Below are 24,861 nucleotides of genomic sequence, written 5' to 3'. Positions count from 1 at the left end.
CAGTAGCACCTAGAGCTTAGCAGGCCTTTCATCACTTCTTCCTCGGCTGCCTGGAGAACTCAAGCAGGTTTCAGGGAAGAACCACGGAGCTGGTCCTAAAACTGGGGAATGAGCCCTTTGGGCAAAGCTGATGGAAAAGGAAGGGAAGCCTGAGGCTAATCTTTGAGTGCACGAAGCGGCCACACAATGCAGCGTGACGGGGGGGCTCTTTCCTGCCCTCTGAGGGTGGGCTTCCTTGTGGCATGGGAGGTTCAGCTCATTCAGAAGGGAGAGTTTCTTCATGTTGAGTTCTCTGGAATGGGTTTCTAGGGTTATTGCCTAAACCGTTTTCTCTGATGGTCATTAGCAGTGTATTACCCAAGTAGTTTAGAGCAAGGGTTCTCAAAGTTTAGCTTAAATCAGACTCACATAGGGGGGTTATGAAAACTCAGTTAGCCGAGTGTACCTATAATCAATCCCAGCTATTTGGGAGGCTGAGGCAGGAGGATCACTTGAGCCCAGGAGTTTGAGGCGCCAACCCGATGAGCTATGATCGTGCTAGCCTGGGGGACAGAGGGAGACTCCATCACTTAAAAAATTAAAAATAAGCCGGGCGCGGTGGCTCAAGCCTGTAATCCCAGCACTTTGGGAGGCCGAGGCGGGTGGATCACAAGGTCGAGAGATCGAGACCAACCTGGTCAACATGTTGAAACCCCGTCTCTACTAAAAATACAAAAAATTAGCTGGGCATGGTGGCGCGTGCCTATAATCCCAGCTACTCAGGAGGCTGAGGCAGCAGAATTGCCTGAACCCAGGAGGCGGAGGTTGCGGTGAGCCGAGATCGCGCCATTGCACTCCAGCTTGGGTAACAAGAGCGAAACTCTGTCTCAAAAAAAAAAAAAAAAAAAAAAAAAAAATTAAAAATAAAAATAAAGAAAACTCAGCTTGTTCCTCTCCCCTCCTCTCCTGCTGAACTTTTTATTCAATAGTTCTGGGTTGGGGCCAAAGAATTTGTGTTTCTAGCAAGTTCCCAGGTAATGCTGGTGCTATAGGTTTGGGGACCAGTCCTGCAGATAGTTCGGCTTCCTAGAGGGAGGCTGATGGACACGTGACCTTTCCAATTCCATGATGGAATCTTGTTTTGCTGTTCTAGGTGTTTCTAACTGGGGAGGCTACGCCTTAGCCTGCGCGCTGTACATCCTGCACTCCTGTGACGTCCACAGACAGTACCTGAGGAAAGCAGTCGGACCCTCCAGGGCACCTGGAGATCAGGCCTGGATGCAGGCCCTCCCGTCAGTCATGAAGGTAACAAACCCCCGCTGGCCACTCACCTGGAAGCAGTGTTTACCCTGGATGAGCAGCAGGCCTGAGGTCCTAACCATAGCTGAGGGCTGGCAGCCTGCTGCCCCTCAAAAGCCAGAGGCAAAGCTGACTTTGAAGCAAAGGTCTCCTGGATCCAGTGCTGTTTAAGCTATTCGTGGTCCTGAGTCACATGGCAGGCCCGATCCAAGTGACCATTTTCCTTCTAGTTTGACTTTAGGTGAGTTGCTTAGCTTTTCTGAGCCTCATTTTCTTCATCTGTAAAATGCGGGCAGTCAGCATTGTTGAAGGAACCGAATGTGTCGCCCATGGTGGGTACTTCATACTGGTAGTTGGGGAGAGGTGTCCTATCAGCCTCTCCAAGGAGTTCACCACCCAGTGAGGTCACTGAGACCCCCAGAGTGAGACAATCAGTCATGCTAAGGAAAGCTCTAAGGGGGCCAGACAAGGAGTGAAGATAATCCTGTGGGCTGGAGCCTGCAGAATAAACTGGGTAGGAGAGGAACCACAGCGCGAGGAATGCGGGGAGCAGGGGCTGGGAGGTGAGGACAGGCTTAGTGACAGTTTGGGGGAGACAGCTCTTGAGGTAGAGATCAGGAGAGAGCAGGTGAAACAAAAGCAGAAGAGGGTCACAAGGCGGAGGTCTGTGAGCCCCAGAAGCTGTTTGCACAGTTGTTCCTATACATGTATTTTTTCGGGCAAGATTCTGTGGTTTCATCAGATTCTTTAAGTCATCTGGGGCCATTAAGAATCCCTGGTCCAGCTGCGTGTGGTGGCTCGTGCGTGTAATCTCAGCACTTTGGGAGGCCAAGGCGGGAGGGTCACCTGAACCCAGAAGTTCAAGACCAGCCTGAGTAACGTGGTGAGACTTCATCTCTACAAAAAATTTTTAAAATTAGCCAGGCCTGATGGCAGATACCTGTAGTCCCAGCTACCAGGGAGGCTGAAGTGGGAGGATTGCTTGAGTCTGGGAATCCAGGGCTGCAGTGAGCTGTGGTCACACCACTGCACTCCAGCCTTGGTGACGGAGGGAGATCCTGTCTCAAAAAAAAAAAATCCCTGGGAATGGGCAGATTGTATTAGCTGGACCCAAGAACAGCATGACTATCTCCCTGAGAGGCAGCAGGGAGCCACTCAAGGGCTTTGAGTAAAGGAATCAGAGCCCCATTTGGTGGCTTTTGTCTGAGCTCCTCCAACTGCAGAGGCCATGCTCTGAGTGTTGTTTGTAGTCAGTGTGTGCCAGTCTAACTTATGTGAACTCACACAAGCATATGGGGAAAATACAGAACAGAAGCGGCCAGCTCCCAGCACCTGAGCCTGAGCAGCCAGGAGGCGGCAGGACTGGCCCTTCCTTCCTTGGCCTCAGTCTTCGGGGCCCTCATGGAGCAAGCCCCGCCCCCAACTCTGATTTCAGGCTCTAACCTGCCTCCTCTGGGGCTCCTCAAGGAGATGGGACCTGCCCTGCCTGGAGGAGAAGCTGGTGAACCAGACTTAAGGGACATCCACGATGCCTCAGTCCCTAACGGGACACCTACTTGGGGAATTTTCCCGGGTAATTTGGACCTTGGAGAAGTGGGGCCAAAGCTCTGACTTTACATCTAAATCTTGGGTCAGATGTGACTTCACCTGTGAGCAGACAGCAGCCTCAGGGATTAGAGGTGGGTAGAAGCTGTGGAAGACTGGTCTGGGGAGATGGGAAGGAAGGCAATCCAAGAGGCAAGAGGCTGCTGAGCACTGAGCCTGCAGAAGAGCCCGCATTTGGGTGGGCGGTTGCTACACGTCCCTGGCCAGCAAGCAGGCATCTGTATCGCTGCCTCTTTTCTGGTTTTGTTTTGTTTTGTTTAAGACAGAGTTTTGCTCTTTTCACCAAGGCTGGAGTGCAATGGCATGATCTCGGCTCACTGCAACCTCCACCTCCCGTGTTCAAGGGATTCTCCTGCCTCAGCCTCCTGAGTAGCTGGGATTACAGGTGTGCACCACCACACCCAGTTAATTTTTTTTTTTTTTTTTTTTTTTTTGTATTTTTAGTAGAGACAGGGTTTCACCAAGTTGGCCAGGCTGGTCTTGAACTCATGACCTCAGGTGATCCACTCGCCTTGACCTCCCAAAGTGCTGGGATTACAGATGTAAGCCACCCTGCCTGGCCTCTTTTTTATCTTTCTTTTCTGTTGTCTTGTACCCTGTCTATTCCCTGTTTCCTTCTGTCTGTCTCTCCCTCTCTGTTTCTCTATGTCTTTCTCCTCCTGCCCCAGCCTCTGTTTCTCTCCAGCACCTGCCTGGATTGGTGGTATCATTCCCATTTTACAGACGAGGGAGCTGGAGCTCTGAGAGGCCGGTGGCTTGGCTGAGACCACCCAGCTGGGAGGCAGAGCTGGGATCTGAGTCTAGGTCTCACTGACTCCATTCTCCGGGCTTTCCCCAATACCACTCAGATATGTCCCAGTTCCTGGTAGTGCCAGGGTGACACAGGGGAGGAGGAGCTCAGGCAGCCATGGTGACATTTTCAGAGGGAAATGGTCTGCCCTAGAGGGGCCCAGAGGGCCTTTTGTGCTTTCTTTATACTTCCTGGATCTGAACTGGAAAAAAACACGCAAGAGCTGCCTCACACATGATTCCTGATTCACAGAGACACAAAAGAATGACCCCAGCCAAACAAATCCACACAGCCCAGCACGCACCCACTAAAGATTGAAGCTTTTCCTTCTGCATTTCCACCCAGTCCTACATAAGTCGATCCTTCATAAGTCAATTAATAATGTACCACCCTTATAAAGAACATAGAATGGGGATTTTTTTTTTTTTTTTTTTTTTTTGAGTCTGAGTCTCACTCTGTCACCAGGCTAGAGTGTAGTGGAGCAATCTTGGCTCACTGTAACCTCCGCCTCCCAAGTTTGAGCAATTCTCCTGCCTCAGCCTCCTGAGTAGCTGGGATTACAGGCATGTGCCACCATGCTTAGCTAATTTTTGTATTTTTAGTAGTGACAGGGTTTCACCATGTTGGCCAAGCCGGTGTTGAACTCCTAACTTTGAGTGATCCGGCCGCCTTAGCCTCCCAAAGTGCTGGGAACACAGGCCTGAGCCACCGCTCAAAATGGGGATTTTTAAAAGCAAAAGTACAAACAAACACACATTTGTCCAGCCCCTCCCCCGGGCCAGGCCCAGGCTTGCTCTGGGGACAGTGAGGAGTCAGACATGGTCCCTGGGTGGAGGACTCAAGGCCCACTGGGGGGACAACACAGGACAGGCATTTTCAGGAGCCAAGATGGAATGTGCACAGTAAGCTCCAGTGGGAGGCTGGGCACAGTGGCTCACGCCTGTAATTCCAGCACTTTGGGAGGCTGAGGTGGGCGGATCACTTGATGCCAGGAGTTCGAGACCAGCCTGGCCAATGTGGTGAAACCCCATCTCTACCGAAAATACAAAAATTTCCCAGGAGTGGAGGCAGGTGCCTGTAGTCCCAGCTACTCGGGAGGCTGAGACATAAGAATCACTTGAATTTGGGAGGTGGAGGTTGCAGTGAGCCATGATCACGCCCCTGCACTCCAGCCTGGGTGACAGAGTGAGACTCTGTCTCAAAAAATTTAAAAAAAAAAAAATTTAAGGAAAAATAAGACTTCTGTGGGAGCACAGAAAACAGGGCTTAGGTCAGAGAGTTCAGGGAACACTGCCTGGAGGAGGTGGCACTGAGCTGTCTTGAGGAGTGAGTAGGATATAAGAAGCCAGGTAAGGAAGGGTGGAAAGGGCCTTCTAGGCAGCAGAAGCCATGTAAGCAAAGGTATAGGGACCTGAAGCCATGCAACGTGCAGGGGAAATAGCTAGAATCATCACACTGGAGTTCTGTGGGTCACCTGTGGGGGTCCGTGAGTTATCCAGAGATGCTGGGCGAAGCTGTGGCCTGAGCTAGTGGCAAAGCTTGATTGGTTGGGGCAGAGAAATGTCTCACAGCTCTGCTCAGTGACTTGCTTCTAAGTGGAACTTCCTGCATTTGGGGACAGAGCTTCTTAGGGATCTGACTGTGACTGTGGCAGAAGTGGGCACCATGCCAAGGAGGCCAGGGAAAGTGGACACCAGTACCTGGGCATGCCCTGCCCACTCTGGCCCTTGGCCCAGGGGTGCCTCAGAGTGAGGGAGAGGCAGTTCCGTTGGGATGTACTCGAGGGAAAGCATTCCTCAAATGTCATCGAGGGCCAAGAGCCAATTGATGACTCTTTACAGAGGCAGTCAGGGGGTACCTGTAAGGTCAGACAAGGAGGGCTTGGAGCTAAGGGGCTGGAGAGCTTGGTCTTTCTCAGCTTGGGAGCCAAAAGGGTGCAGTTTGGCAGGGAGACAGAGCTCTGGGCAGGGGATGGGGTCCCTGGCAGGGACTGAAGGCCTCCAAGGATGAGGCCTGGAGAAGCCCCCTCATGGGGCCGTGTTCCCCTCAGTCCAGTGGAGGCCGGCTCTGCCTGGATGCGGGTCTGGATGTATACATCCACCCGTGTATACATAGGTATATATCCTTGCAACTACCACCATGATTAAGACACAAAACAGTTCCAGCTTCCCAGGAGCTGGTTAGGGTCACTCTCTTCTCTGTACTGTGTAGTTTGTGGATTTCTTGTCTGTTTGCTAGGACCAAGTCCTTTGTAAAAACATCTGGCTTGCCTTGGGTGAGTGAAGTGGGTTAGAAAGATCACAGGCTCGGCCGCCTGCCTGGTTCAAGTCCTGGCTCCACCCATTTCCGCCTTGAGCAAGTCTCCAACCTCAGCCTTCCTCAGTTTCCTCGATTAGGGCCGTAACAGACCTACCTTTCGGTTACCGTGAAGATGAAATGAGTCCCTTTGTGTAAAGCACTTAGCACAGCATCTGGCATGTATTAACAGTAAGTGTTCAATAAATGCCAGCTGTCACCATCACCATCATCATCCTTCTGATCATGACAAGGTCCTTTCTTTACTTCAGTCAGGCTGGGACAGGTGTGAGGGTGTCCCTGAGCCAGGCTTGGTGGTGGCAGCCGGTGGCCTATCCCAAGGAGAGCTCCCTCGGGAAGAGCAGAAGGAGGTGAAGGCCAGGAGACAGAGCTGGGCCTCCAGATGCCGTGTGGCGTCACATGGGACTGTCTGTCTTTCCCTGTGTGGCCGGGAGGCAGATTGAGCTGTTTCTCCCACTGCCACACTCCTCAGCCCTGCCCAGCCAGCCAGCTCCTCCTGAAACCTTTTGCAAAGTGAGACCATGAGTATACCAGCCCCATCCTGCTCCACGGGCAGCCTCAGCACCGCATTCCTGCCTGCCTCACCATTGCCTGTGCCAGAGCCCAGGGCCAAGGGAGTGCCTTTCCTCGCATGCCAACCTGTCTCGTGCCAGCCTTTTACAAGATATCACAAAGAAGAGGCACTCCCTGGGAGGGGCGAGCCAGTGTCAGAAAGCTGATGCCCGGACAGGAAAGAGGCTAAGGGGATGTGGGGCTTGTGGTGTAAACACCAGGAAAGGTTTCCTGGATGTCCCCACCTTAACCCAGTACTCAGGGAAGAGGAACACAGCAGCTCGACCTGTTTACATCCCTGCCTTGAAGTGGAGGCTGGAGGGAGCTGCCTGAGGGCCCTGGCCAGGCTCCCAACCCCTCTGTGCTCCATCTCTACTCCAGGGTAGGTACTGAGCACCTATGGTGAGCATGGATGTGCAGTATTCCATCAGCCCAGAGCACAGCAGCCACGTGGGTTGGGGAGATAGGAAAGGACCCTTTTATTCACATGTCCAGTGGTAGGTTGGGAGTGAGGGGCCAAAGAGTGCGAGCTCTTGGAGGAACAAATGATAACTTATTTGTCTCTACTTCAGGGCCTGGCCCAGGGAAGGCACTCAGGAAATGTTAGATGGCAAACGTTTATTGCCTTAGTGATGACAAAATGAGCAAAGTCACACTTGTCAAGGACCCCTCCCCGCAACTGCGCCCAGCACTTTGCCAACAGCACAGGACTTGAGACTCATCTCTTATTCACACGCAGGTGGGAGGTAGATTCTGCTGTTAGTCCGTTTGACACATGCAGAAATGGAGAACAGGCAGCGGGTGTGGTGTTGGGAGAAGACCAGGGCCCAGGGACAGGGGGGTTGTACCAGGGACCCGCAGACCCATGGCCTGGGCAGGGCTGGAGGCCACAGGACTGGACTTTTAGGCCAAGGTAGCCCGGGTCAACGAGGCTCTCATTGGCAAGGCCTGGCTCCCCACCAAGCAGGCAGGCAGGCGGGCGGGCAAAAGAGCAACTGTTCCCGTGATTGCTTCTGGGGAGTAGATCCGGGGGCCACTGAGCTGTGATGTGGGCCACTGTTATTTTTCATGACTCTTCTGATGGTATTAGTATTTTAAACCAAGATTTTACTTTTTTTGAAAATCAAGTATGTCCAGGCAAAGGATCCTTCTCACTTATAGATGTGTATAAAAGAAATTTCTCTTTCCTCCCCCTCCACTTCTCCTATTTCTGCCCCATTTCTTCCCAGGAAGAAAAGATGCTGGGCATCTTGGTGCAGCACAAAGTCCGGAGTGGCGTCTCGGGTGTCGTGGGCATGGAGGTGGATGGGCTGCCCTTCCACGACACCCACGCCAAGATGATCCAGAAGCTGGTGGACGTCACCACGGCTCAGGTGTAATCGTCCATGTTCCGTGTGAGCGGAGTTCCTACCAGCAGGCAGGCCTGCATCAGGGAGGACTGTCTGCTTCTTGTGACCATCTGCTCATAAACACCGATCTTTGGTGAGCAACGAACACTCCCTTGGCCTGGGAAACTCTGTACCCACTTTCTAGGTGGGGTTAGTGCAGGTGATATGGACAAAGGACAGCATTTCTCTGGAGCTTTTTAACTTTTATTCCTAAGACTCTTAAAGGCATTGATTTTAACCCTCCTTCACGCTGGCTTCTTCAGGCCACCTACATGGTCTCCTGAGAGACGTGAGGTGAGAATCTTCTCGACAGTCACTTATGGGGACACTTGTGAGCAATTAACTGCCAGGCAGAGCATCAGAGCAAGCATTCCCAGGTCATGTAGGACACTCCAGACTGCAGTCATCCTGTCTTATCCCTGGCTTCTGTGACTCATGGTCTTCGTTACTCATGGTCAACTGCAGACCGAACATACTAAGTGAACAATTTCAGAAATAAACAACTCCTAAGTTTTAAATTGTGTGTGCTTCTGAATATTGTGATGAAATCTCCCACCATCCCGCTCCGCCCTACCTAGGACATGAATCCTCCCTTTGTCCGGGGTACCCACGCTATCTACACTACTGCCTGCTGGTCACTTAGCAGGTGATCAGATTGACTGTCATAGTATTGCAGTCCTTATATTCAAGTCCCTCATATTTGACTTAGGAATGTCCCCATAGTGCAAGAGCAAGGATGCTGGCAATTTGGATCTGTCAGAGGGGCCATAAAGGGCTCCCTTTCAGTGAAAAGGTGAAAGTTCTTGACTAACAAAAGAAAACGTTCAGGCCGGGCACGGTGGCTCACACCTGTAATTCCAGCACTTTGGGAGGCCGAGGCGGGTGGATCACTTGAGGTCAGAAGTTCAAGACAAGCCTGACCAACATGGTGAAACCCTGTCGCTACTAAAAATACAAAAATTAGCCGAGTGTGGTGGTGTGTGCCTGTAATCTTAGATTCTCAGGAGGCTGAGGCAGAAGAATCGCTTGAACTCGCAAGTTGGAGGTTGCAGTAGCTGAGATTGTGCCACTGCACTGCAGCTGGGGCAATAAGAGCTAGACTCCATCTCAAAAAAAAAAAAAAAAAGGAGGCTGCTAAGATCTATGGTAAGAATTAATTTTCTATTCATGAAATTGAGAAGGAGGCTGGGTGTAGTGGCTCACGCCTATAATCTCAGCACTTTGGGAGGCCAAGGTGGGCAGATCACTTGAGCTCAGGAGTGTGACGCCAGCCTGGCCAACATGGTGATACCCTGTCTCTACCAAAAATAGAAAAAATTAGCTGGGCGTGGTGATGCGTGCCTGTAATCCCAGCTATTCAGGAGGCCGAGGCAGGAGAATCACTTGAACCCAGGACACAGAGGTTGCAGTAAGTCTAGATCGCCCCACTGAACTCCAGCCTGGGTGACAGAGCGAGACTCTGTCTCAAAAAAAAAAAAAAAAGAAAAAAGAAATTTGTGCTAGTTTAGTTGTCAAACCTCAAGCTGCAAAAGTTCTGGTCACAGTGTGTGCTAAGTGATTAAGATGGAAAAGGCATTGCATGTGTGGGTGGAAGACATGAACAGAAATGTGTTCAAATTGACAGCAATCAAATTCAGTACTATCCACTGGGGATCTTGGAACCTATTCCCTGCGAATGATGGGGCACTATTACAAAGGACACAGTCAAGCAGCCGTGCATGGTGGCTCACGCCTATGATCTCAATGCTTTGGGAGGCCAAGGCGGGAGGATCCTTTGGGCCCAGAAGTTTGAGACAAGCTTGGACAACATAGTGAAATCCTATCTCTACAAAAAAAATTTTTTTTAAAATTTGCCAGGCCTGGTGGCATGTACCCGTAGTCCCGACTACTCAGGGGGTGAAGGTGGTAGGATCATTTGAATCTGGGAGTTCAAGGCTGCAGTGAGCTGTGATCACATTGCTGCACTCCAGCATGGGTGACAGAGCAAGACTTCGTTTCAAAAAAGGAAAAAAAGGCTGGGAGCAGTGGCTCACACCTGCAATCCCAGCACTTTTGGAGGCTGAGGCAAGTGGATCACCAGGTCAAGAGATTGAAACCATCCTGGCCAACATGGTGAAACCCCGTGTCTACTAAAAATACAAAAATTAGCTGGTTGCAGTGGCGTGCACCTGTAGTCCCAGCTACTCAGGAGGCTGAGGCAGGAGAATCACTGGAACCCGGGAGGCAGAGGTTCCAGTGAGCCGAGATCGCACCACTGCACTCTATCTAGCCTGGTGACAGAGTAAGACTCTGTCTGGAAAAAAAAAGAAAAAAAGAAAAAAGGAAAAACATAAAATGGTAAAATGTAAAAATGTGGAATATATATTTACAAAGTTTTTGGGCTTTACAGAAGATTTACTCACTACCACCATCAAAATATTTATACCTTTGAAATGCCTTTTTTCCCCCCAAACATCGTTTTGTTTGCTAAAGCAAAAGGTCCTTTGAAGAGCCTGACATTTATCACCATTGCTGCCCCTCGCCTGCCTTCACTCCTGACACTGCCTCCTCTCTGTCTGCACCTGTGCCCCTCCTGAGCCCGGACCTTTCGACCTCTTGCATAGAGGGCAGCCTTACCCTGTGGGGGTCAGGCCAGTCCAGTGCCCAGGTGGCTCACAGAGTCCTCCTGAAGAGCTCGTCACTTATCTCCTCCACAAGCTCCCACTGCACAGTAGAAACTGAGTCACTGACCGTGTCCCACTACACCCTTATGCTCTATTGTGCTGGTTGTACTGCTGAGTGACAGCTGACTCATCCGGACCAGGGGTGTCCAGCTTCCCAGCCATGGCCCCAAATGTTTGTTGAACCTGCTTCGTTTTCCTTCATTTCCTTAAACAGGTCTAGTTTCATTTCTTTAATGGGCAGCAGTTGTGAGAACAGAACGCCTGGGATAGAAATGACCCCCTCGTTGTACGCAGCTGTTAGGCATAAGGACGTAGCCCCGTGGTTCCGGGACTGACTGCAGTCCTCCCTATGCGGGAACGTGATGCAGCCCCTGGGTGGACGTCGCTGGGGTGGGGGCTCTCCCTTGTCATTCTGGGGGAGTTCCCTCCGGCAGTGGCTGTGCTGGTGCTGGCTCAGCATCCTGATACCTCCGACATCCTGAGAATGCAGCCCTCCATCTGCGGCTTCTCACGGCTCCGTGAAGCCACCTCAGTTCTGCTGCCTCCCCGGCCAGGTGTCCTCCAATTATGATTTTTGTCCTTGATTTGGGACTGCAGAGTTCCATGTAGCAAGGGCCTCTGATTGACAGTGTACCCTGACATTTCTGCAATCTGGATGGCTAGAAGAGAGAAAGCCCTCACTACGGTAAAGCTGCCAGCACCCTTCTGACTCCTGTTTTGGGGGAAGACACGAACGGGCCTTTGTTTTTGCACTGGTTACAGCAGACTTCTCTCCCGGCGTGGAGGCGTCTGAGGCATAACCATGTAATGGGTTGTCTTCACTGTGGGCGGAAGTTCATGGGGAAAGGATTTCAGTTGTTTGGGGAAAGGATTTCAGTTGTTTTGGGAAAGAGGCTGACACCCAGGTCGAGCCCAGAGAAAGCTGAGAATAGGGGTCCTAGACTCAGTGATGCATACAAAGCCCCCACCCAGCTACAGGGAGAGGCAGGCCTGTGGTCCCACAGCAGGGGCTCGGGTGCAAGGGAGGGTCAGGAGAAGACCCCTTAGCAGGGCCCAGCCCAAGGACTGCAGGAGCTCTGCGTTCTAGAATCCAGTTTTGATGCTTGTCCATTCCGCAATAGGATTCCTGCTTAGACCTTTAGGAATGTTTTGCTCAGCTTTGCTCTTTTGTCCTAGCCTTGCCTGTGCTTTGGGGAAGCATCTGTATCTGTGGGATGGCCATGGGGAGTGTGGCTGCAGCCTGGAGAAGCTGGTTACAGGAGGACAGGAGATGATCTGCAGGGAATGATGGGGTGAGGAGATGACCTGCAGGGAATGATGGGGCGCCTTAAGATGAGATATGGGCCCGGTGCCAACCAGAATGGATCTGTGGGACACAGGAGCATCCCTGGGCGTTTCCAAGAACATTGAGGGGAGGCGATCCTGGTAAACGGTGCGTGGGATGCTCCGTGATCACAGGCAGCCTATAGACCTTGGCCTGTTGAGGGGAGAAGGAGCCATGCAGACTCTGCAGGAGGTGGATCAGAGGCGAGTGAGCCAGCTGAGAAGGTCAGCACTTTGGCCGGGCGCGGTGGCTCACATCTGTAGTCCCAGCACTTTGGGAGGCCAATATGGGCGGATTGCAAGGTTGGGAATTCAAGACCAACCTGACCAACATGGTGAAACCCTGTCTCTGCTAAAAAGACAAAAATTATCTGGGTGTGGTGGTGCATGCCTGTAATCCCAGCTACTCAGGAGGCTGAGGTGGGACAATTGTCTGAACCTGGGAGGCGGAGTTTGCAGTGAGCTGAGATCGCGCCACTGCACTCCAGCCTGGGCTAAAAAGCAATGTCTCAACAAAACAAAACACCTGTTAAGTTGAGGTGTCTGTCTGTCAGAAACTAGCCGGATGCTCAACAATTCTGTCTCTTTTTCCTGCATCCATAGGAAAACTACATTCCTCAGCCTCCCTTGCGGTTAGGTTGGGGCCACATGACTGGGATCTCACCAATGGAGTGTGAGTAGCAGGGATATCGACCATTCCCACACTTGGCCAAAAACCCCCGTGAGATTCTCTTTTTGCTGCTTCCCCTTACCTGTGTGGATGAAAAGGGAAGACCCCGAGATGATAGGCTCTGGTGATGGGAGGATCCTGAATCAGGGCCATTGCTTTGGGAAAGACTTGCCAGAAAGTCGCCTCTCATTGGACTTTGCATGAAGTTTTCTGCCCTGAAATAAGTCGTCTTGGGTAGTAGTGAGTTGTCATTGGTGGTGCAAGTAGAGAGACTGGACTATCATTTTTGGGGAACGCAGAGGGGAGACTTCATGGAGAGGGAACTGGATATTATGACTTTTCTGGTATACGCCAGCACTGATATCTAACGTGTAATTTAGCAGTGTTCTAAAAGTTGTTGAATGAAAGCAAATGGGATTGAAATCCCAACATTTCCCCAGAGTACTGGGCACTATTATAACTTCAGGATGAATGCCATCTGTCTTAGTCCATTTTCTATGGCTATAACAAAATGCCACAGACTAGGTAATTTATAAAGAACAGGCATTTATTTGGCTATGGTTCTAGAGACTGGGAAATCCAAGAATATGGTGCCAGCATCTGGCAGGGGTCATCTCATGGCAGAAAGCAGAAAGGCAAGCAAGCTCTGAAGACAGAGGAAAAGGGGGCTGGACTTCTCCAATAACAAACTCTCTCCCACCATACATCATTCATCCATGACCCAACACCTATTAAAGGTCCCACCTCTCCACACAGTTGCAATGGCAATGAAATTTCAGCATGAGTTTTGGAGGGGACATTCAATTCATAGTCTCATCAAAGACCACTGTCTTGCCAGATGATTTCCAGGGATAGAGCCTTCAGGATCCCCAGCTACAAGGAGTGGGTTTTTCAGAAAAGCAATGAGCCAAGAGGGTCAGAGTCTGACTCTTTCGGTTGGACCAGCCAGAGGAAAGAAGCAGATGGGGATGTATTTCATGCTGAAAATTTCTCCCACTCTTGTCTGGCCAAACCCACAGACCAGTACATGTAACAGGAAGATGTGCCCTGTGTATAAACAGGAAGATGAGCCCTCATCTGACTAAACAACGCTGGTGAATAAGAAATAAATCCTAATGGTTTCTGTCACCTTCCAAACCAGATGGGCTTTTTCTCCTACCCATCCTCTCAGGAGAGAAAGGAGTCATAATCCCCAATAATGCCCTTACTTAGTCTGTTTAGAAGAAGGATCCACTCTTCTGGAACACTCCAGGACTCTAGGAGCCTGACCCGGAGGGGGATTAAGTGACCAAGATCAAATTTACATTTTAATATGATGCAGTTAATCCTCAGTGATAAACATGGCATATGCCATTGCTGAGTAGACGCTCCAGCCTAAAGAGGCGGGTCAGCAAATGTGGGCCTCTCCAAACACAGCCCCGTCACCGAGGACAGCCCCACAGAGATGAATGCAGCAGGCCCTTCTGCACTGGAAATCTTCTCTAGTGAGGAGGGGGTGGCCTGATGGAGCCCTCCCTCACTGTGGGGAGCAGCTACCCAGCAGGTACAAGAGATCCTGTGGCCAAGGACAGAGAGGGTGATATTCTCCAAACCACATGACTGGGCTCTGCCCTCAAAAGGGAGTTGTCCAAATTAGGCCCCAGAGCAAATTTGCAACACCATGCCTAAGAGCTGGGTGGCACTTTGTGAATCTCAAGCAGAGGGAGAGAAGGCTCTACTGCACTCAAGGGCTATGTCCTTCTCCACCATTGTTGGGTGAGCAAGTGCAAATCCCCTAATCGCTCTGCTTGCGTTTGCCCTGAGAAGGTCAACCCCTGGCCCTTCCTGACTCCTTTGGTTCTTCAAGGGCCCTCTAGATCCCCCTGGTGTTGGGAATCCCCTACCCCATAAGGACCACGGAATACTTCCAAGGTGTCTGGTTACTTTGCTTTATTTGCAGACTGAAGTTTGCTACATAAATCCATTGCACAGTCAACACACGTACACTTGGCAAAAAGAGAGGACAATACAAAAATACAGCTCTTGATAGTAAATGATACTGCCCTCAGCTCATCCCAGTCTGTAGTCAGTGGGAAAGCTGGTGTTTAAGGTCAACATAGGAGGAGGAACTGTGGAATGAGGCATGGAAGCTTCCACCAATGTCACTGACCCAGGAGGATCCTGGGCTGAGTTGCATGGACTCTTGTTGGCTGTGTGGTCATTTCTGCCTTCAAACTTGGTCATTTCCTCCTCTAGGAAGGGACAGAGAACCTCCCCATGTCACTGGACACCCTTCACAAGGATCTGAGCAGGGGCTGCTCAGTCAAAGCCAAGTGTAGTCCTGGGACCACCGTGAGCAACCCTCCCTTGGGCACCTCCAGCCTAGGCTGTGTGCCTCTGAGCATCCCTGATGAAAGGGCTAAGAGACAGAGCACAAAGGGAAGACGGGAAGGGAGACTGAGGAAGGGGTTCTGCCTGGGCCTCCCTTTCCGGAAATGTTTACTGATGCCAATTTCTGTTCCTCGCCCCTGGTCCATTCTTGGAAGACACCCATGTAACCTCTTGGTTCTGAGGAATTTGAGTTGCAGGCCTTGGAGGGCATGACCTGGGAAGTCAGAGCTGGTCCCAGCCCACCGACCAGAAGGTCTGAAGGGCTAGCATTTCCGTAGAAGGGGGCAGGTCTCCTGGGGCAGCCAGCGGCTCTCCCAGTTCTTGTGGCTGGAGCTAGCGTCCTCCTCTGCCTATAGCTCCCCCACTCCCCGACTCCGCCACCCCAGCTCGACTCCCAAACACCAACTGCCTTCCCTCTCCCCTCCTCCCCTCCTTCACCCCTCCGCCCTTCCTTCTTCCCCTTTTCCTTCCCCCCATTCCTCCCCGCTCCTGCCTTCCTTCCCCCTCCAGTCTTCACTTCCCACCCTGTTGTGGGCAGGACTCCAGTGCTGGTCCCACCGGGGCATCTGGACAGACATTGTCTGTGACAACAGTGGCACTGGAAGCCCTGGCAGGTGAACCCCCAGCCTCCCACCCTCCACGTCCGCACAGTCCCCATGCACAAACTCTCTGCAGGAAGCAGCCCGGGCAGCGCAGTTCACTGTCTCCCCGCCCCAGCAGCCCCAGCTTGGCCACACCATACTCTGCGGCAGAGGCCACCACGAGCCGACGGGGGCTGATTCTCACCCTCGATGGTCTCAGTGGGCTCAGCAAGCGAGAACAGGCTTCCGGAGTCACAGGGGCCTCGCCGCCTCCGCAGAAAGCTGCACTGGCGCTGAGTGAAATAGGAAGTGGCCAACCCTGAGGCCTGTGGGCTGAAGGCTCCTGCCTCACGTGGCCCCACCCGTGGGGGACCCAGGCTAGGCCGAAGTGCCTGTGGGGGACCCTCCTGCCCCTGGTGAGTTAGGGGTCTGGAAGGCCGGGTGGAGCTTGGTCAACAGCTCAGGCTCCTCACCCTGGGCCCCGCTTTTCCCGGAGGCCTCGGGGGCACCCAGTGGGTAGGCCTCCCGGGCCCGGCCGGTCCTGGAGCAGGTGAGGAAGGCCAGGCAGGCCCCGCGGAGCCGGGCCAGGTCCCGGTGGGTGGTCTCGCTGACGAAGCAGTAGAGCACGGGGTCGGCAACGCAGTTGAAGCTGGTGAGCAGGAGGGAGAAGTGGTACGCGTTGAAGATGCCCTTGGCGAAGTCGCAGCTGGCCTCCCAGAGGCTGCGCACCAGCAGCAGCACGTGGTAGGGCAGGAAGCAGGCCAGGAAGATGACCACGGTGCTGAGCACCAGCCGCTGGATCTGGTCCTTGCGGCTCTTCTGGGTGCCGTGGCTCCGGCGCACGGCGCGCAGGATGCCCTGGTAGGAAGCCAGCAGCAGGCAGATGGGGAAGAAGAAACCCACCAGGAAGCGGTAGTAGTTGATGCCGCGCTGCCACGCCTGGATGGGGTAGTGCTCGAAGCACACGCGGTGCTGGTCCTCGTCCTCGATGACCTCCTCGTGCATCAGGAAGTAGATGCTGGTCAGCAGCTCCTTGGCCCAGATGACCACGCTGATGCCCACGGCCGCCTTCAGGGTCCGGAACTGGTGGAAGCGGAAGGGATGGGCCACAGCCAGGTAGCGGTCGACGGAGATGCAGCAGAGGAAGCCCACGCTGATGTAGATGTTCTCGTAGAGGAGGATGCCGCACACCTGGCACGACAGGTCACCGTGTGACCAGTTGTCATGCTGCAGCACGTACTGCAGCCAGAAGGGCAGTGAGCAGATGTAGAAGAGGTCGGCCACTGTCAGGTTGCACAGGTACACGCCCAGCTCGTTGCGGGCCTTGATCTGCAGGTAGCCGAAGTAGAGGGACAGGCAGTTGGCCGGGAAGCCCACCACCAGCACCATGACATAGACCACCGGGGCCAGCGTCTGGTGGATGGTGTGGTCAATGGTGCAGCCCATCGAGGAGTTGTCTGCAGTGATGTTCCCCATCTTTGGGCCTGGAGGGGCCTCACCCCTCATGGACTCAGGGACCGGGCCTGTCTCTCCACCGCCATTCTGTTTACAGAAGGTGGTTCAAGCTCTACCAAGGGCTGGGCATCACTGGTGGTGGGCGAGACCCTGAAAGTCAGAGGCAGAACAATAGTAGCTTAGAATAATAGTAGCTAGCATGTATGTAGCATCTGCTGTGTGTTAGGCACTGTTCTGAGTTCTTTACTCGTTTAATTTAGAAGGGGTACTGGCCCACCAACTCCAATTCAACTGGAATGTCTCAACGGCCGGACATGATGGCTCACACCTGTATTTCCAGCACTTTGGGAGGCCAAAGTGGGTGGATCACCTGAGGTCAGGAGTTCCAGACCAGCCTGGTCAACATGGCAGAACCCCGTCTCTACTAAAAATACAAAATTTAGCTGGGCATGGTGGCATGGATTAATATAACTGTAATCCCAGTTACTCCGGAGGCTGAGGCAGGGGAATTGCTTGAACCTGGGAGGCGGAGGTTGCAGTGGGCCAAGATTGTGCCACTGTGCTCCAGCCTGGGTGACAGAGGCAGACTCCATCTCAATAAAACAAACACTAAGAATATATCCAAATGAGTCACATACCAAGATGCTGAAGGGTAGCTTATGTCTCCCCTCCCCATTCCCTGGCTTTGCCAATTTATTCCCTAGCCTTTATATATTTTCCTGCTCCCCTGGTGTAGCAAGTCAGGCTGGAGGTTCTCATGAGCACGTGCCCATCCTGAGCCTGCTCTCCCAGGGAGACTTGGGGCAAAGATCAGTTCTAACCCACACGTGACGGCACTGGCCATCCTCATCTGCAGCAAGAGGTGTCATTCACATTTGTCCTATTTGCTCACGAGAATATACTACGTAGGTCCATTAACACTGAGGCCACTGCCACTCATGGTGGCCTCTCCAGATAGCATCAGAAGAGGTCCAACCTTGTCCATACTTTATCACATTCTGGTAAGAAACAAAAGCCCAGTTTCCTGCAAGCCTGGACTCCTGGGTACTCACCTAGCAAGACCTACCTTGCCTCTCCCTGCAGCTCCAGGAAAGCCCTGGACCAAGGCCCCAGGACGTGAGCGCCAGGCCAAGGCCAGCCAGTACTGACTGTGCAAGCCACTAACCTTGTCTGAGCCTCAGAGTTTCCTCACCTGTCAAATTGGAGATAAAAAGCTCACCGTCCGGGGTCAGTATCAGGGCCACGTCAAATGATAAATATGAGAACACAGGGCATCGTTTTTCCAGAAGCAAAGAGGAGGAGTAAGAGATTATAATCTTGCTGGAGTTAGTGAAAAGTTCCTATTTATTGGCCAGGTGCAGTGGCTCACACCCGTAATGTCAGCATTTTGGGAGGCTGAGGTGGGCAGATCACTTGAGATCAGGAGTTTGAGACAAGCCTGGCCAACATGGTGAAACCCCATCTCTACTAAAAATCAACTGGGCATGCTGACAGGTGCCTGTAATCACAGCTAGCTACTCAGGAGGTTAAGGCACGAGAATCACTTGAACATGGGAGGCAGAGCTTGCGGTGAGCTGAGATCGCAGCACTGTGCTTCCAGCCTGGGTGACAGAGCAAGACTCCATCTTGGAAAAAAAAAAAAAAAAAAAAAAAAAAAAAAAAAAAAAGGTCCTATTATTGAGGATTTAACAAAGAAGATTCCAGATATACAAATAAGTTTGAGCTGGGCACAGTGGCTCACACCTGTAATCCCAGCACTTTCAGAGGCAGAGGCAGGTAGATCCCTGAGGTCAGGAGTTCAAAGCCAGCCTGGCCAACATGGTGAAACCCTGTCTCTACTAAAAATACAAAAATTAGCCAGGTGTTGTGGTGGGCGCCTTGTAGTCTCAGCTATTTGGGAGGGTGAGGCATGAGAGTAACCTGAACCCAGGAGGTAGAGGTTGCAGTGAGCTGAGATCATGCCACTGCACCCTAGCCTGGGTAATGGAGCAAGACTCTGTCTCAAAACCAAAACAAAACAAAACCTTCTTGGATGAATAGATGAATGGCACTTCCCATCTTCCAGGTGAGGAAACTACAGTTCTGAAGGGCAAGTGACTTGCCTGGAGCCAGCCGGAGGAAGGACACATTGCTGCTGGAATCCAGGTCTCCTTGCTCCCCATCCACCTCCCTGCCACGCACAGTCTCCTCTTGAGACTCAGCTCCCAACCTCTCCGTTCCCAGAAAACAGGGACTCCCAGTCTCTGACTCACCTCTTCCATCCTCTTCAGGACACTGGCCTAGAATTTCCGTGATGGTGGTGGAGGGAGGTGCTTCTTGTTTTCGTTGTAGTAAAATGCATGTAAATAACATTTACCACTTTAGCCACTTGTAAGTGGCATTAAGTACATCGACACCGTTGTGCGACCATCAGCACCCTCCATCTCCAGAACTCTTTTCATCTTGCAAAATTAAAACTCTATACCCATTAAATAATACCTCCCAGCCTCTAGCAACCACCATTTCTGTCTCTATGAACTTGACTATTGTAGGTACCTCATATAAGTGGACAAACGGTATTTGTCCTTTTGTGTCTGGTGTATTTGACTTAGTATAATATCTTCAAGGTTCATCCACACATGTCAGCATTTCCTTCCCTTTTAAGGCTGAATAATGATCCATTGTCTGCACAGCCCACATTTGGTTTATCCATTCACTGATGAGCACTGGGATTTTTTTATTAGGCTATTGTGAATGAAGCTGCTATGAACATGAGTGTAGAAAGGTCTGTTCAAGTTCCCACTTTCAGTTCTCTTGGCTATATACCCGGGATTGGAATTGCTGGGTCATATGTTGGTTCTATTTTTAATTGTTTGAGGAACCACCATACCATTTTCCAACGTGGCTGCACCATCTTACATTTCCACCAGCAATGCATAAGGGTGGGTTGGTTGGTTTGTTTTCACCTGTATGTTTTGGCGGTGAGAGAAGGGGGAGAAGGCTCAGCTGAAGCCCGTGATCCAAAAACTGCCCACAACCCAGTGAATCAGAATTCGGCCCTGGTCACCCTCCTCTTGCCAGCCCTCCTGTCCCTGAATTCCGCGCTCACATCTGTGTGGCCAAATGCTTTGCCAGGATTACAAATCCACAGACCATGTTCCCGAACGGTCCCCAAGGCACCCATCCAGAGCCATTCCTGTTTCAGGAATTTACTTCAGATTCTCTGCAGTCCATACAAAATCCACCCACAGGAAGATAAAATCCATTCATAAGCACAGGCCCCCAGGCTCCCCCCAAACGGCAAATGAAATCCCCATGAAAACACAACTCGCTGAACGTCACCAGGCTGTGGTTTACGAGTGGTGGGTGTATATGTATATAGGGTGGTGCTTCCTCTTCCCCAGGCCAACAATAAGCTAATTCTGGCAACCAAAGTCAGAAACATTCGAGCCCACAGAACAAAGAAGAAACATTTACTATGTTTAGATGAAAGCACCCCCTACGTTCATTTTGGAGAGAAAAGGGGGTTTTGGTATTCCAACACTGCTGTCCTTGAACTTAGGTGCATCAGAATCCCCTGGATTATTTGTTATGATGGATTACTAAGCATCTCCTCCAGAGTTTCAGACTCAGTGGGTCCGGGGTGGGGCTCAAGAATTTTACATTTCAGACAAGCTGCCAGGTGACGGGAATGCTGCCAGCCCATGGACCACACTGAGTAGCAAGGTACTAGGAGCTTCTGGAAGGTCCCAGTTTCAGCTCCTGAGCACATGCCCTACAAGAGCTCCCAAGGCAGGGAAACAGAGGCAGCTGGAAGGGGAATGGGATCCAGCAGGACCTTGTGGGCACAAGAAGAACGCAGCCCTTGCGATGTCTCTTGGCTGATTCAAGGCATCAAGAAAGAGCAATTAAACCTGAGTACTTACACCTTTTATTTGCAAAATACTTTAGACTGTACAGACTTTTCAGTCTGTTCTCTTGTCCAATTTTAAAAACAGCTTTTTACAGATGTCTCCATTCTACAGATGAGAAAACTGAGGTCAGCGAGATGAAGCAGTACCCTGGCTTTCACTGCACAAGTTTGTGTACAGCATCTCCAATGTTCACAGTACCACGCTAGACACGGGGGACTTAGGGGTCACAAGAAATGGGCTGGGTGTGATGGCTCATGCCTGTGATCTCAGCACTAGCTGAGGCAAGAGGATCACTTGAGCCCAGGAGTTCAAGACCAGCCTGGGCAACATAGTGAGACTCTTGTCTCTATACAAAATTTAAAAATTAGCTGGGACTATAGGTGTGGTGGTGCACACCTATAGTCCCAGCCAATCAGAAGGCTGAGGCTGGGGGATCACTTGAGCCCAAGAAGTCGAGGCTGCAGTGAGCCATGTTCGTGCCACTGCACTACAGCCTGCATGACAGAGTGAGACGCCCATCTCAAGCAAATGCAAGAAATGGCTCCCAGCCACAGGAACCTGCAAGCTTGAAAGACAGGAATGCCATGTGCACACATCACTAGCACGCAAGGCAGTATGGCGGGTGCAGTGGGCATGTGGTGGGTGCGGTGGGCATCTCTCCCACAGACATTAAACACGGGTTTGCCCTTTTTACTCCATGTGCACTCTCTGCGGGATGGCTGGCTCTCCATGGTTTCAATCCCACCTACGCTCTGATGACTCCCGGGCCTCTCCCAGGATAAAGACATAACCGGCTTCCTGCCCCTCACAGGACATGCTCAGTGAGGCCCACACTGGGTCCATTATTTTCTCCACTGGTCAGTTCTTGGAAGGGGCATCCCCACGTGCCCAGCCACTCATGTCAATGGCTGGCCTTCAGCTTTATCCCTCATCTTCATCCATAGCATCCAGTTAATTTCCAAGTTCTGCCATTTTTAACTCCTAAGTATTTCCTACATCCATCTCCTCTTCTTCAGCTCTCTCACCAGCACCCTAGATGGGTTTGGTCAAGACCTCCTTCCCAGAGTCAGTGCAACAGACTGGGAAATCTTACCACTCTCACAGCCATCCTCTAAACATAAATCTAAGCCAGTCACAAATGCTTCCATGGTTCTCCAGTCATCCACCCATCCATCCATCTGTTCATCCATCCATTCACTCATCCACCCATCCACCCATCCACCCATCCACCCATCCACCCATCCACCCATCCACCCATCCATCCATCCACCCACCCACCCATCCATCTATCCATCCATCCATCCATCCATCCATCCATCCATCCATCTACCCATTCACCCGTTCACCCATCCTTCCTTCCATCCACCCATCCACCCATCCACCCATCCACCCATCCATCCATCCATCCATCCATCCATCCATCTACCCATTCACCCATTCACCCATCCTTCCTTCCATCCACCCATCTACCCATCCGCCCATCCATCCATCCATCCATGCATGCACCCAGGTATTCATTCATACAACAAATACTCACAGAGTATCTATTATATGAAAGGCACAACACTAGACATTGGCCGCAACTAACAAGTGGCTTTTAGTCTTAAGGTGGAGGAGAGAAGATAAGTGAAACAAGCTCACCAAGAGAGGACAGGATTTTATGAGAGTTCATAGGTGGGGACCTCATCCTGTCAGGAAGGGCCTTCCAGAGCATCGGCAGAAGAAGATCACTAAGATCAGGAGAAGGAGGAAGTGCTGCCTAAGCAGAGGAGAGTTTCTGCCTGTGGAAAGTGTGTCCAAACGGCCAAAATGCAAGAGGGAGAGAAGGTGCAGATTTGCGGAACTGAAAGTAGGTTAATGTGGCCCATGAGGTAGGCAGGAAGTGAGAGGAAACAGTGTGAAGCTGTAAAAACTGACAAGTAATTACGGGGGGGGGGGGGGGGGGGCGGCGGGGAGGGAATAACCAGGGGCAAATCGGAAATTTGTTGTGGTGCCTGGTCTTTATAGCCTCCCTAAAATTATTTGTTGGATGGATGGTGGAGTGGAGGGTAGGTGAGTGAATGAATGGAGGCCTGGGGTAGCCAGATAGATGGGTGAGTGAATGGGTGGACAGATGGATATATGGGTGGCTGGATAGGTGAGTGGATAGATGGGTGGGTGGGTGGATAAGTGGATGGGTGAATGTGTAAATGGACGCACGGGTGAGGGGAAGATGGATAGATGGATGAGGGAATGGGTGGCAGATGGATTATGGGTGGGTGGAGAGGTGAGTGGGTGAGTAGGTGAGTGAGTGGATAGGTAAATGGTGGGGGGTTGAGGCTGGGTACTGGGACAGTGGGGACATCACTAGTAGAAACAGGATAGTGAGGAGGAGGAATCACTGTCTTCCCCTCTGCTCAGGGTGTCTGAGCTGGTCTGAGGGTCCTGCTTTTTCACCAGTACCTTCCCTTCTACCGCTCCCTGAGGACAGCCACCCCTAGATGGAAACTCCACCTTGCCCTCTACCTCGTCTCCACGGGAACTGTGCTCCTAAAAGATCGAAGGACACAGTGGATGCAAAAATATTCTGTAAATGGGAAAACGCAGATGGGTAGAACTAAGCCACATCTGCTGAGGGCTCTGCACTTGCCAGGGAAGTTTCTGAACATTTGTTCTTTCTTTCAACCTCACTCTCATCAGCTCCCACTTTCTAAATGGATATCAGTGAAAAAAACTGAAGCTCAGAGAGATGAATCGACCTGCTCAAGAATCCACAGTTGAGATGCGGCAGGCCAGGTCCGGAGCTCGGACTGGTCCACACTTGCCTCGATGCTGTGCTCTCTGACTGACTATCATGATCATCCCACACCACCACCCTCAACCCCCTAGCTCAGCCAAGCTCCAGTCCTCACAGATGCCGCAGCAAGGGCCACCAGGCTTGGTCCTGGGCTGGCCCCCTTCACCGGGGGTATGCTTTAGCAAGTCAACCATGCTTTCAATGCCCCCTGAGGAAAACCTGCCATAGGTGCAGTCTGTGGTTTGGGAGGGCATTGGGAAAAAGAATCAAAATAACACTTAATTATCTAGCTAAGAAATGAGAAAAACTACAGAGTGACTCAACACCTAAAAGCAAATCTTTAGCAAATGCAAATCAGCACAGAGGCCTCCAGGGACTTTAATGACCAAGAGAAACAAAGCTATCAACAGGAAGAAAAGGCCTTTATGACTAAGCTAGGAGTCTCTTGCATGTCCTAAGTCAGAAGGTGGAGGTGCAGTGGCTCAAGCCTATAATCACAGCACTTTGGGAGGCTGAGGCGGGCGAATCACCTGAGGTCAGGAGTTCGAGACCGCCTGGCCAACATGGTGAAACCCCGTCTCTACTAAAAATACAAAAATTAGCTGGGCATGGTGGCCCATGCCTGTAATCCCAGCTACTTGGGAGGCTGAGGCAGGAGAATCGCTTGAATCCAGGAGGTGGAGGTTGTAGTGAGCCAAAATCATACCACTGCACTCCAGCCTGGGCAGCAGAGCAAGACTCCATCTCAAAAAAAAAAAAAAAAAAAAAAAAGGCGGAGGTGCGTAAATGCTGGATTCCAGCTGGCACATAAATAGTGATCTAACTCACTCCCCCTCCGTGCGGCACACACAGGCACGCACGCAGACAGTTACTCATGCTGTCAAGGCGGCTCACGGATCCCCAAGCCCACAAGGGCTGGGGAGTTTCCCGAGGGATCAGCTTCCTTTTCCTTCAGTTGGCCAAACCTCTGCATGCTTTACACAAGGCTGTTTCATTCTCTAAAAGTGCTTTATTTTCCCTCTGAGGAGAGGGGAGAAATCAGGCTGCATTTGTCCTTAGTCCCCATTCTCCTCCCAGATCACCTCACGCAAGGAACAACGTGGACCATAGCACTCACTTCTAGAACCCTTGTCACTGTTTCAAATAACAGTCCCATCTGGGCTCACAAAGTTCCTGTGAGTCAGGTGGGGCTGGCATTGCC

At 51.6% G+C, this 24,861-nt stretch overlaps 2 protein-coding genes across 10 annotated transcripts in view; one reads left to right on the top strand and one right to left on the bottom strand.

Annotated features, from left to right (window-relative positions):
- Nucleotides 1-8,447, top strand: part of DGLUCY (D-glutamate cyclase) — a 105,635-nt gene extending 97,188 nt beyond the window's left edge. For all 6 annotated transcript variants that reach the window (XM_010350573.3, XM_010350572.3, XM_074393473.1 and 3 more), the window contains 2 exons: nt 1,133-1,284; nt 7,771-8,447. In XM_010350573.3, the coding sequence (XP_010348875.1) occupies nt 1,133-1,284; nt 7,771-7,920 (302 nt within the window). In that variant the 3' untranslated portion in view covers nt 7,921-8,447. The remainder of the gene's footprint in view (nt 1-1,132; nt 1,285-7,770) is intronic.
- Nucleotides 8,448-14,503: 6,056 nt separating this feature from the next.
- Nucleotides 14,504-24,861, bottom strand: part of GPR68 (G protein-coupled receptor 68) — a 32,573-nt gene continuing 22,215 nt past the window's right edge. For 2 of the 4 annotated variants that reach the window (XM_010350570.3, XM_003939860.4), the window contains exon 2: nt 14,504-17,141. In XM_010350570.3, the coding sequence (XP_010348872.1) occupies nt 15,915-17,042 (1,128 nt within the window). In that variant the 5' untranslated portion in view covers nt 17,043-17,141 and the 3' untranslated portion in view covers nt 14,504-15,914. Of the gene's footprint in view, nt 17,142-19,243; nt 22,117-22,525; nt 22,800-24,861 lie in introns of those variants that run through there. The other 2 variants (XM_074393476.1, XM_074393477.1) reach the window with 2 other exon arrangements.

The sequence above is a fragment of the Saimiri boliviensis genome, chromosome 2 (genome assembly GCF_048565385.1).
Source record: "Saimiri boliviensis isolate mSaiBol1 chromosome 2, mSaiBol1.pri, whole genome shotgun sequence".
In the NCBI taxonomy this organism is placed as follows: domain Eukaryota; kingdom Metazoa; phylum Chordata; class Mammalia; order Primates; family Cebidae; genus Saimiri; species Saimiri boliviensis.
Note: the sequence above shows the minus strand (reverse complement) of the source record. Positions and strands in the feature narration are given on the sequence as shown.